The sequence below is a fragment of the Curcuma longa genome, chromosome 17, assembly GCF_044706935.1.
Source record: "Curcuma longa cultivar G26 ecotype Majalengka, Jawa Barat chromosome 17, ITB_CL_G26_1.1, whole genome shotgun sequence".
In the NCBI taxonomy this organism is placed as follows: Eukaryota; Viridiplantae; Streptophyta; class Magnoliopsida; order Zingiberales; family Zingiberaceae; genus Curcuma; species Curcuma longa.
Genome location: NC_133877.1, coordinates 3,445,559 through 3,458,153, shown reverse-complemented (window position 1 = coordinate 3,458,153; position 12,595 = coordinate 3,445,559). Strand labels below are relative to the sequence as shown.

The window sequence follows — 12,595 nt, the reverse complement described above, 5'->3', positions numbered from 1 at the left end:
TTTTTTTCTCTAAGGGGAAGAATTTATCCTATCGTCTTTAAGCTTCTGGTAGAACTTGCTGATCTGTGGATCTTAGGATTGTGTTCGAAGTAATTGTTAACTTCAGTTGTTTCTCGAAATCAGGGTTTTGTTCCTGAAGCGATGTTGAGCAAAATGCATAGTATTGCTTCCGAATGAATCTTAGCGTGTAAATGATTTGTTCTGTAGGTGGCATAGCTGGTTATTGAGTAATGGATAGCTCGCAAAAGAAGGGGATGATTCCCGTCTCACCCTCCCATACTCCAAGATCCACTGAGAAAATTGGGAGAGATCTCCGGTCGGCTGAGGGGAATGGGAATGCCAGTGGCAAGTTTGACAAGGAAAAGGGGGTAAATGTTCAAGTCATACTTAGATGCAGGTAGGGTGAAATATGCTGTGCCCTTCTACTCGTGTAAGCGCAGTTAGCTTTCCCTTCTTCTCCATTGATTCAGATCGTTTTGCAGACCTTTAAGTGAGGAGGAGATGAGGATGAACACGCCCATAGTCATATCCTGCAATGAGTACCGAAGAGAAGTTGCAGCTGTTCAGAATATTGCTAACAAACAAATAGACAGGACATTTGTGTTTGATAAGGTTCTCTTTTCAAGCTATGTATGCAATACAATTTCTGATTCTTCCTTCTCTAGGTATACTATTTATCACCAGAGTGCATTCTATAATGAAATGTAGGTCTTCGGCCCGACATCCAAGCAAAAGGATTTGTTTGACCAAGCTATTTCCCCAATAGTTAATGAAGTTCTTGAGGGCTACAATTGTACAATTTTTGCTTACGGGCAAACTGGTACAGGTAAAACGTACACCATGGAAGGAGGAAGCAAGGCAAAGGTGGGTTTTTTTTTTTTCCTCCAGATGTAGCTTGAGCTAGCAGATCCATTTGTTCATGACTTGTTTACTGTTGTAGAATGGCGAGTTCCCAAGTGATGCCGGAGTTATCCCTAGAGCAGTTCGGCAGATATTCAGCATACTTGAAGCTCAGTGTGCCGAATACAGCATGAAAGTGACATTTCTTGAACTATACAATGAGGAGATAACTGATCTTTTGACGCTAGATGACTCTAAATTTTCTGATGACAAATCCAAGAAGCCTATTGCTCTCATGGAAGATGGGAAGGGAGGTGTCTTTGTGAGAGGGCTAGAAGAAGAGGTAGTTTATACCGCTAGTGAAATCTACAAAATTTTAGATAAAGGATCAACAAAAAGGCGTACTGCAGAAACTCTACTCAACAAGCAAAGCAGTAGATCTCACTCAATATTTTCCATCACAATTCACATTAAGGAATACACTCATGAAGGAGAAGAGATGATTAAATGTGGAAAGCTTAATCTTGTGGATCTTGCTGGTTCAGAGAATATTTCCAGATCTGGTGCCAGAGACGTGAGTGATACACTTCGTTTTTTTTATATAGTTCTCCGTAAGTAATAGCATATTGAGTAACTGCCATGCAGTATATGTTAATTTTTTTACAAATCCTCTCTCCATTTCTCCATAACATTATTTTGTTTCATTCATATTGATGGTGGATCGGAGCAAATTCACTTCCTCTTCAGAAGTTTTCTTTTTGAATCTTTTGTTATGCATAATTAGCTGAATTTTTGGCTAGTGTTGACCACATAAAAACGTACTATTACAGGGTCGAGCAAGGGAGGCAGGAGAGATAAATAAAAGTTTGCTCACTCTTGGTCGTGTTATTAATGCTCTTGTTGAACACTCTGGTCATATTCCTTACAGGTGGAATCAAATTAGTTTCAACTAAATTTACTTTTTCCGTATATATACCATAACAATCAAATGAATCACCCTTGCTGTATTTCTTGGTTTCAGAGACAGCAAATTAACAAGATTGCTACGAGACTCTCTGGGAGGCAAGACAAAAACCTGCATCATTGCCACCGTATCGCCTTCCATCCACTGTTTGGAAGAGACGCTCAGCACCTTAGACTATGCACACAGGGCAAAAAATATAAAGAACAAACCTGAGGTATTTTAGTTTAGTTGTGAATATTAGGCCAAACGATCTGCATAAGTAATGACTTAGCGCCTGTTATTTTTTTCCTACAGGTTAACCAAAAAATGTTGAAATCTGCTGTGATCAAGGACTTGTACACAGAAATTGACCGTCTTAAACAAGGTTTCATTTATTCTCTAGCAATCATGCGTATTGGAGTCTCTGCTCTTTCAGTCTTTCTATTTATATATAACACTCTTCTGAATCTGAAATGTAAGATTCAGTTAAAAATAATAAAGTAAGCTAAAAGGAATATGTAGCTTACTTGAAACAAATTTATCATCCCAAGACATGTTGAATAATATGCATATCGTCACTAACTCTCAAGTCATTTGGTCTTTTAATATATGTCAATTTTTATCAGATTTCTAACTCTAATATACCTAAGTGAAGAAATTTAATACTTGCATTAGTTAGGGTTAAAATATGCAGGTAGAGTGAGACCAAATTCTTTCAAAAAAAGGGTTTGTTTGTGGATTAACAAGGATTTGTATATGGATAAAAAAGGGTTAAATGTAAAGTCTACTAGTTGGTAGTATGTGGATTATTAAATATATTATTTAATTGATGAAGCAGCATGTAAATTTGTTGACCTTTTCTGTTGCATCATTATTATCCAACAGAGGTATTTGCTGCAAGAGAGAAGAACGGCATTTACATCCCAAAGGATCGATTCTTGCTGGAAGAAGCAGAGAAGAAGGTTGTATTTTGACTATGGGTATACAATGTATCTTCTTTTAAGCCTAAACTCTCCATTTTAGGCCTAATTTAAAATTATGGATAAAAGCAAGGTTTATTTATTTTGATTTAGTTTTTTTATTTACGTATTTAAAATTGTCGCATTAGATTAATAATGTGACTTAAATATAGAATTTGGAGTTGGATGAGGGTTTATGTGATCTCCCAAACTCAAAATGGTTACATCTAATTTATCTTAATGCTTTTGTATGGATGCAAATCTCTTATCATTATGTGCTCCAATGAAAAGTTTCAATTATTTGTCCTCCTGCAGGCCATGACTGAGAAAATAGAGCATTTGGAACTTGATTTAGATTTAAAAGACAAGGTTAATAGTTATTTCTTTGATAACACTACCCCTTCTCAGGGTCTTCTATAGATTCTTTAATTTGGTCTCATGTTTTAATCAGAAACTAGTTGGCCTTCAAGAACTTTATAATAGTCAGCAATTGCTCAATGAAGAATTAAGTGAGAACCTTAAGCAAACTAAGGTAAAGTACTATCTAATCTTTGCAATAAATGGCTTCAATTTCTGGTTAGCTGTTAATTTTTAGCTTCTCGTTTTCTATAGAAAAAATTGGAAGAAACTGAGCACGCACTGTTCGACATAGAAGAAAGATATAGACAGGCAACTTCAAAGATAAAAGAAAAAGAATTTTTTATCTCAAATCTTCTCCAGTCAGGTGAGGATAGTATACCTTCTGATATCAATAACTGAAACAGGTGGACTCTTTTTCTAAGAGTTTAGCTGTACTTTATGATATTAGTATAAAGAACCAGAAATCCTTGTCATATGGATTGATTTTTTCACCTGAGTATGTGTTGTCAACAACTTGACAAGGTGCTGTGACATCAATGACAATCTGTAGTTATCGAGTGAATTCCTTGTTGCTCTGACAACTACAATTTGCTTATGTTCATATAAGCAGAGCTAGAAGGTCTCTTTTCGAGCAGCAGTTAATAATTTAGATATATCTTCCTACAGAAAAATTACTCGTTGAGCGTGCACATGAACTTCGGTCAGAGCTAGAAAGTGCAACTGTGGATATTTCTGGATTATTTTCTAAAATAGGTTCGTTTTATTTCTTTTTTTATTTTCATTATTCATCTGGTGTGGGACTGAAATGTTATTCAGTGTTGGTCTGTGAAATTGGTTGTAGAGAGGAAAGATAAGATAGAAGACGGAAATAGGATTCTCGTCCAGAAATTCCAGTCGCAATTGACCCAGCAGCTGGAGATTTTGCATAAAACTGTCTCAGTTTCCGTGATGCAGCAGGACACCCAACTTAAAAGAGTGGGAGAAGGCATGCAACTATTTGTCTCCATAAAAGCTGAGGTATTTACAATCTTGATGATTTAGTTTTTTTCTCCACAAAAAAAAAAAAAGTAATATATGATAATTTGGTGTTGGGTAAGTTAATCTTATAGTTAGAAAGCATGTAACAGGCCACCAAGGGAGTCCGAGGTCATGTTGAAAGGCTTAAGGCCCTATACGGTTCTGGAATCAAAGCTTTGGATGATTTGTCTGGTGAACTTGACAAAAATTCTCTCTCAACATTTGGAATATTAAATTCTCAAGTGCAAATGCACTCTTCTACGCTTGAGGACGTAAGGCTTCTATTATGTGGTTATGATTGTTCAAGTGTGCTCCACCTTATTATTCTGTTGTTGTGCAGTGCTTCAAAGGCATTTCTTTGGAGGCTGATCAGCTCCTTCATGAACTTCAAGCGAGCCTCTCCGAACAAGAGGATAAGTTAGTGGTATTTGTACAACAGCAGCGTGAGGTAGTTTGCTTTAACCAAAAAGGAAGTTAGTGAAGCAATTCTTGGAATTCAACTTTGATTGATCCTTTTTCTTGTGAAATGAAAGGCCCATCTCAGGACTGTGGAGGCAACAAGGGCTATTTCAAGAATTGCTTCGAACTTTTTTGACACCCTTGATATTCATGCTTCATCACTGACTAAGATTTTTAATGAATCACAAACTATGCAAGATAAGCAACTCTTGGAGCTTGAGAAGAAATTTGAGGTCTGTGATCCCGTACTTCATTATTTGATCGATTGAAGTGAACAGAGTTCTTTTTCTTGTACTTGCTCACTAGCTATTCTTACATACAGGAATGCGCTGCTAATGAGGAAAAACAAATGCTTGAAAAAGTAGCAGAGATGCTTGCAAGCTCAAGTGCCCGAAAGACAAAGCTGGTATGGAATACCATTTTCATTAAAGAAATACAAATTTGTGCTGTCCTTGCTTGAAAATCTTGAACCTAATTGTAATTAAATTAGCTCATGAAACCACTTGAACGAATTAACTATTCGATTCCTGTAAATTAGCATAGACTTTCTTCAGAGTATAATATCAGTCGTGAGCTCTCTATTAGTCTGGTCGCAATCTTCATTGATTTAACTTCTGACTTTGTCGTTCAGGTTCAAGCAGCAGTTGATAATCTTCGTGCAAGTGCTGCGCAGAGAACAAGTTGTCTAGAGAAGGAAATGTCAACTGCTCATAATTCTTCTTCCTCAGTAAAAGAACAATGGAAAACTCATATGGAAGAAACTGAAGCTCATTATGTGGAGGACATCGAGGGTATTGAAACTGGAAAGCTTGGGTTAGATGATGGTTTTAGGAACTGGTAATAAATTGAAATTTATTTCTACTTTGGCATTAATTATTATCATCTAAATCAAATTAGTGACATGATATTCATCTTGGTGATCAAAGCATGGAGAAGGCAAAATTGAGTTCAAAGCAATGGAAAACGGCTCAAAGTTCTTTGCTAAACCTTGATAAAGGAAACATGGCATCAGTAGATTCTATAGTCAGGTAATTTATTAAAAAAAATTCTGTAGCTAATTACCACCATGATATCTGCTCATCATTTCATTTGGTCTTGGGTAATTTTATACAGGAATGGGCTTGAAGCCAACCAACGAATACACTGTCAATTATCCATGGCTGCCTCAGCAACACTGGAAGATGTAGAGACTGCAAACAAGGATCTTCATTCCTCAATTGAACGTAACCATTACTTCTGCATAAAACCTTTAGTGTTTTTTTTTGACATGATTTAAAAACTTCATATTGCCAAAGTTTATTGAAGATTTTGTTTTCAGGTTCACTGAAACTCGATCATGAAGCATGTGAAGACGTTAATGGCATGCTTTCATCATGCCGTGAGGAGCTATGGGAACTGAAGAGTGGGCATTGCCACAAGATTGTGGAGATCACAGAAAACACAGGAAAATGCTTTGAAGAAGAATATATGGTAGGATTTGTTTTTCCAGTCCAAGTCAGGTGCTTGGTTTTTTTTTTTTTTTTTTGCCCATGCCTGTCTCACTCAAGATTTTGGTCAGGTGGATATGCCATCATGTTCCACACCAAGGAGGCGATCAATTAATTTGCCAGGTATCGCATTCATTGAGGAACTCAGGACACCCGCATTCGAAGAACTACTGCAGTCATTTTGGGCAGAAAAATCTGCTCCCAAGGAGATAAATGAGGATTTAAGACAATGCACGCTTCTCAGATAGAGGTTCAAGCGCAAAAATTGAAGACAACGAAGGGTAAATAGGATGTAGTTGGCGATGCTGTACATAGTATAATTGTAGCGTTTAGTCATTGAAATTCTCTCTATTTCATTCTTTGCCTGATTTGTCAAGGTATTATATTGATTTCTAAACAAACTATGGGGCAGGTTATTCTAGAGCATGATAGCATAAAGTATAAAATTCCATACAGGTTCTATTTTTCGTTTCATGTTGAATTGCACTACAAATAACCAGTGTTGTCCGTCTTTGTATCATTTTAATCTTCCACTTGCCTGCGAGTTGCCAGGATTTCGTGCTTGGCAGAGATGCTTGTTGACAAAAAAATACAATCTGCTTATCAAATGTATTTTGAAACAATAAAATTCAGGGTTGTGTATCGTTTATCAACATTCAACAACCGAGCAATTCCAAGCAGTGAAAAAGAATGGAATGGGTCAGTAACGGATAAATACCTCATCTGTGCACTCCATGTTTTATTAACACAGGAAAAGTTGTTATGACTCCTAACTAAAGCGTTGGCCATTTTGGCTAACATGTCACAAATGAAGGAAAAAAAGAAATATATGTACACCAACACACTTTGAGCTGGAACATGTGACTCACAGTGGGTCAGATGGTTAAATTTCAATTGGCTCTTTTCATGCTGCAAGCAAAACATGCCTCAACAACAGGGCAATATGTGATGTGCCACATCTCGGACCTGCCTGCAAAGGAAACATGAATTATGAGCGTGTTAGTGACCTCTAAGATTTTTTAGAGCATGCTCGAATAACATCTGAATTGAAATATAATTTAAAACAAAAAAAATAAAAGCTTATCGAGTATGTTCTGGCAATCTAAGTGATGAACTATCTCAATGCTCATGTTTAGCACATTTTCCTGTGTAAAACAACTCCCATTCTATCTTGAAAACCAATACCCAGCCAACCCGTAGAAGATACATGCAATAATCCCGACCAAACTGTACAAATTAGAAACTGTTACCACAGAATCAATGAAAGCTTAGATATCTTCTTAACATGATACAGGATCGCAGGCATAACCTAGAAACAATAAATCCTGCTCTTGACTAAGCCCATAAATAGTCATGGCTCCTAGCACTTATGTCAACTTCTGGAAAAAGATTCTTACCATTTGCCCCTACACATAGCTGTACCATTTTCCATTTTTGCTCGTCTTTATCTTGGTGCTACAAATCTACATTATCCCTAGTTGAAATGGGTTTTTGTTTGAACATCTTAGAGCTACAATACTGATTTGTTAGACTCCAGCAATACCAGAGGGCCGGATAACCAACCTATTTGTTCAATACCAGACTCCAGCAAAACTTCTACTTCAAGAACCCACGGCTCAGAGTTTAGCAATACATACAACAGAGTACAATGATTCAATTGCATTTGCATAGGCCAGTCAATATGAGACCTACTATTATCAAGAATGAATAACATACACTATATCAATTTATCCTGCTGCCATACCAACAAGACTACCATGTTCTTGCACATAACAAAGGAAATTCCAACTATGAGCAGCCATAAACTACTTATCTTTCAGTAGGCACTAAACTCGTAGAAAACTTCAACCATGTCAATAAACTTTAAGACAACAAATATGTATTCTGTCAAATTAACTGACTTGTATGGCATACAGAATGGGATTCTCACTTCACTTCAATAAAGGGTGTTACAAAGTCATATCAAGTGACAATTTGGAAAGATGATACAACTAGATCCAAAATAAACTTCAACTTGATTTTCAAAACACATTAAAATAAACAATATTCAAAAGGAAAAGAAACCAGAAAAAAAGTGAAATTAAATTAGGATAGCATATCTTTTAGCATGAACAAATCAAAATACAGTAAAACAATGACAAGAAGTCGCAGCTAAGTAGCATAATTTATGTGCACAGAAACTAAAGGTTTACTGCTTACTGCTGGATTAAAAAATGACACTTAAAAAACCGATGATGTTATCATGAGAATTACCTGAGTAACTCTGCAACATAAACAAGCTTGTTGTATCTAGTATAATCCTTTATTCATAATGTGGTCATAATGCAACTGAACTGGCCTCTCTTGACAAAATGTCTCATCATTGTAATCCTCATCAGTGGAGTTCTTTTGACATACCAACCTGTTTTCATTCAATAGATTCAATCCCAGATCATTCCAATTACTATTGCCCTCACTAACAATGTTTGTGCCTATAAGAGAATGAAAGTTCTCTACATTTACTCCCATATCTTCGTTAAGATGCTCAGCTATTTCTCCTGATCCAAAAGATGTTGTGCCAACATTTAGATTGTGATCGTGGTCCAGGCCAGTGGAAGAGTCAAAAACAGCCAAGGAACCAGTGTCAACATCATTAGCAATTCCAAGATCTTTCCTCTGCCTTTTCCATTTCTTAGTTGATGAGGTACCATCATCCTCAAAATCTTCCTCTTCCCTCTCTCTATGCAGATAAACCCACAATTTTCTTTCACTATCAAATTGTACACAAGGATCGCGCTCATAATGCAATCGATCTAGAGCCCCACTCACTATTTGAGTCACTTGCGTATCAGAAACATTTTCAACAACATATTGTGAGTCCCTTAGCAGAGTACAAACATCTGCCCTTGTTCCAATGCTACCAGGCAACCTGGCAGCTGCATCTCGAACAAGACAAAGAATAGTAACATGAGGTGGTCGATCAGATTTAAGCATGAAATGATCCCGTGCCTTTGATGTTGGCTTTCCACCCCCTCTCTTCAATGGAGCAACAATTGATTTTCTTCCATCAGCAGCTGTGTAGGAAAAGGCCCGATCTGGAACTGAGTACCTTAAAAATTCCTCTCTGCGGAAGTATGCTCTTACCTCAGTTGAACTTGAACCAATAGTGTTTAGACTCTTTTGAGCTCTCAGATCTTTGAACCTCTCCTTCTCATCCAAGTTGGAAAGCAATGAAGCAGGAGGTGGAGGGAGGCTCCCAATCTGCTGGAGAGTCTCCTGGCCGCTCTTGAGCCAATTAGCAAAAGCATCAACCAACTTTACAAGCATCTTGTAAGGAATTCCCCATGCTTCTGAAGAAATTTCCTCTTCTGCATTTTCATTGTCTGATAAACCAGAAGAAATGGGGCCTGTCCATAACCAAATTTTATTTAACTTGTCATACAATATTAGGGGCTTCCAACCCTTGACTCCTAAAGGTGCTGTCTTAGATGAAAATATCTTTAAAGCTCCCCGGACTAAATCTTGAAGTGGTTCCCGTGTTTCAAGGATGCATGGATCTCCAGGGTTTGATTGTACTCGCTCAACAATCTCTTGAAAAGCAAGAGAAGGCAAACTAGCTTGGTTAACCATAGTCTCAACAGAATGAGCAAGGTGCATGTTATTTTCTATTAGGCCCATCTCATTCAGCTCTTTTGTAATTTGTATTGTGCTGCAGTTTCTGTTCTGAAGATGAGCATCATTAAATGTGGAATCATCCATCTGATGAGTAATCATTGCCTTTCGAACAGCTGAAAGCAGATGGACTATGGAAAATGAGAAACCAGTGTGAATAGTTGGTGTGATAAGAGTAAATGGCTTCTTCTGTAATTTTGGCTTAGGTTCTACATCTTCTGCATCCTTTTTAGATATACCCAGATCAGAACTTACTGCAGTCAAAGTGTCAGTTTCAGCAACAACTTTCCTTTTACCCTTCTGCTGCTTTGCACTGGGTTTCAGATAAAGCCGATCATCTGGCTCATCTGAGTAATGACCATTATTAACCTTCCATTTACGTTTCTTTGATGTAGAATTACAACCCTTTAGTGGAAGCCCTGATGGTTCAGAATTAGCATTCATTGACAGAGAATCAGTGAATTTGGTGGTATTCCCTAATCTATTAGCTTTGCTATTGCTGCCTTGTAACTTTGAAATTTCATCCAAGTTATCCAAATGCTCATCCATCATCCCACCTCTGTAATCAACAGCATCAAATGATTGCTGTGAAGAATGATCCATGTTGACCATCCTTTTGCGCTTCTTCTCAGTATCTTTCAACTTCTCACTTGCATCTTGCCTTATGCCCTTCTTCACCGATTTTGCATGTTTTATTTTCACAGAATATGAATCAATATCTGGTGTATAAACATGCCTATCAACATTAGAAAAGGTAGAAGGACATTTTCTATCTTCATCAATGAGTTCATTAGGCTTTTCATAGTCATAGGTTGATTTAACAACAGAAGAATGACGAGGTTCAGAATCAGCACCTTGAAACCTCAAATTTCTGATCATAGGATTGGTACCTCCACCATTCTCAACCTGGTCAGATGTTTCAGATTCTGTCTCCTCACTCTGAGCAGCCTTAGTAGTGATTCTCGAGTAGTCCGTGTTCATATCCTCAAATTCATTCAAATTATTTTTCATCTTCCTATGTGACTTTCTGATTCTATGATCATTGTGGACATAAACATCATCGGTCTGTGTTGGAAAAGTTCTGTAAGATTTGGATTTCAAATTATAATCAACTCCATTGTCTCCAGTTCCATATTCATGCTTGAAATTCGATTTAGGAGCTCTGTTGTTCAAACCATCCAATTTCAGGAAATGATCAAGTAAAATTGAATCCTCATGGAACTTATTTTGCCTCATGAGACCACTCATCATAAGGTTTTGAGTTTCACCTGTGGTAGAAGGCAACAATTCTCTCTCAAAACTTCTAGCCTCTTCTGTCTTTTCAGGAGATTCATCACCATAAGAAGCAATAGTTACCATATGATGTGCATTTCCATTTTTTCTCCAAGAATGACTGAAATAACTGTAGTCTGCAGAATCTTCATCACTATATATGTTCACATCATGTCTTTTCACTGATTTCTGATTCTTTCCCGTTCTAAACAAACCACTAGCTGCAATGCTTCTGTGTCCTGATTTCCAGTCTTTTGGTGGAATCGCATACTCTTCCTCCATGTCATCTTGATCTTCACTAGTACAATGCATAGTTTTTGGAGGAGATTCTAGATGAAACCCCGTATATTTATCCTTCCCAGTAAGAGGCAACTGTGGAATTTTTGCTTTATATTTTGAGGGCATTCCATACTTCAAAGATGAAGAATGTGCAGCGGATGCACTTTCCTGTGCTGGAAACTTAGAAGTAGTAACCTTTAAAACTCCTTTTGTTTTCCCTTTACCAAGTATCACAGGCTCCCTGCCCAGGCCAATCTCACGAAGCTTAATGCCAGTTGAAGGCTTCCGAAATTGATGAGAGGCCTTAGAGCTGTAACTTGAGTAGGGGTGATCCATATTTACTTCCTCTGATTTTGTTTCAAAACTAACATCCTCATTTCTCTCAAGAGGCCTCTGTCTCTTCACTGTATTCAGAAGCTGAATTCTTTCTTGAATAGAATAACCAGCACAATTTTGAATTGCATCCTTCATGCTGACAAGACTCCTCACCATAAAATTTTGATAGCTGTGCAGGCAATGGTAGTGCTCACGCCATTGCAAGGAAACCAATCCACGGCGATAAAGAATGATCTTGGGGTCACATAGCCCACCTTTCAACTGACTGAAAAGTGTAATGGGCGGGCTACCAAAGTGAAAATTTTCCCCAGAAAACAGCTCCTTGAGGGTAATCCCAAAGGTCTCCTGGTCCATGTCCGGAAGGTACCCAGCCAGCGAAAAGCGCTCCTCCTCCGTGAGATACTCATTCCACGTCTCCAATGACAAGATGGAACCCAGGTCGAGGAGATCAAAGAGCTCAAGCGGGACGCCAAAGCTCTGGCTCCCCACTTGGCACAACTGAGCTCCGGGATCGCCGAGTTCCAACTGATCACGCTCGTCCGTCTCCATGCCGGAGTCCACATAAGAACCCTCCGAAGCGTACGAGTCCGCCTTGCCGATCCCTGCACAAGGCTCTCCGTATTCCTCCTGGCTGGACACACTCTGGGACGGCGAACCACCGCCCGTCCTCAAAACCCTAGAGGCATTCTTCAAAATCGCCATTTATCAATCTCCCTTTTGAAGAAACACCCTTTCACCTTCCCGCAAAAGCAAAATCGCCTGGAACAACCGAAACAAGCCGAAGTCGATCAAACAAAGCACGAAAACGAACGAAATAGAAACCTTAAAGACAGCAGCAATAAAAATAAGGAGCACTCAAGGAAGCGACGGGGAATGGGAGGAGAGGACCAACGTACCGCGAAGAGAGGAGACGAGGCGACCGCGAGGATTGGATTACGATCCGATGCAGAAAATTCGGAGTTGCGGGGCGGAAGAGGAAACCCTAGCGAGGG

The 12,595-nt window shown here is 38.4% G+C and overlaps 2 protein-coding genes across 3 annotated transcripts; one reads left to right on the top strand and one right to left on the bottom strand.

Annotated features, from left to right (window-relative positions):
* The first annotated feature begins 230 nt into the window (after positions 1 to 230).
* LOC141848550 (kinesin-like protein KIN-5A) lies at positions 231 to 6,459 on the top strand. 2 transcript variants are annotated; one of them, XM_074736593.1, is made up of 22 exons: positions 231 to 397; positions 483 to 612; positions 709 to 864; positions 941 to 1,414; positions 1,671 to 1,768; positions 1,862 to 2,018; positions 2,099 to 2,168; positions 2,669 to 2,745; positions 3,058 to 3,111; positions 3,194 to 3,274; positions 3,355 to 3,466; positions 3,769 to 3,855; positions 3,944 to 4,119; positions 4,230 to 4,391; positions 4,460 to 4,567; positions 4,653 to 4,811; positions 4,901 to 4,984; positions 5,210 to 5,415; positions 5,505 to 5,606; positions 5,692 to 5,801; positions 5,897 to 6,048; positions 6,137 to 6,459. In XM_074736593.1, the coding sequence occupies exons 1-22, from the start codon at positions 231 to 233 to the stop codon at positions 6,311 to 6,313; spliced, it is 3,099 nt and encodes a 1,032-aa protein (XP_074592694.1). In that variant the 3' UTR covers positions 6,314 to 6,459. The 2 variants fall into 2 exon arrangements, with proteins under 2 accessions (XP_074592694.1, XP_074592695.1); XM_074736594.1 differs by having other exon boundaries at positions 3,769 to 3,859; positions 3,948 to 4,119.
* A 276-nt stretch (positions 6,460 to 6,735) lies between these two features.
* On the bottom strand, positions 6,736 to 12,584 carry LOC141811454 (uncharacterized). The gene is made up of 3 exons (XM_074699487.1): positions 12,500 to 12,584; positions 8,319 to 12,362; positions 6,736 to 7,035 (listed from the first exon to the last, which is right to left on the bottom strand). The coding sequence occupies exon 2, from the start codon at positions 12,303 to 12,305 to the stop codon at positions 8,355 to 8,357; it is 3,951 nt and encodes a 1,316-aa protein (XP_074555588.1). The 5' UTR covers positions 12,306 to 12,362; positions 12,500 to 12,584; the 3' UTR covers positions 6,736 to 7,035; positions 8,319 to 8,354.
* Positions 12,585 to 12,595: the final 11 nt, after the last annotated feature.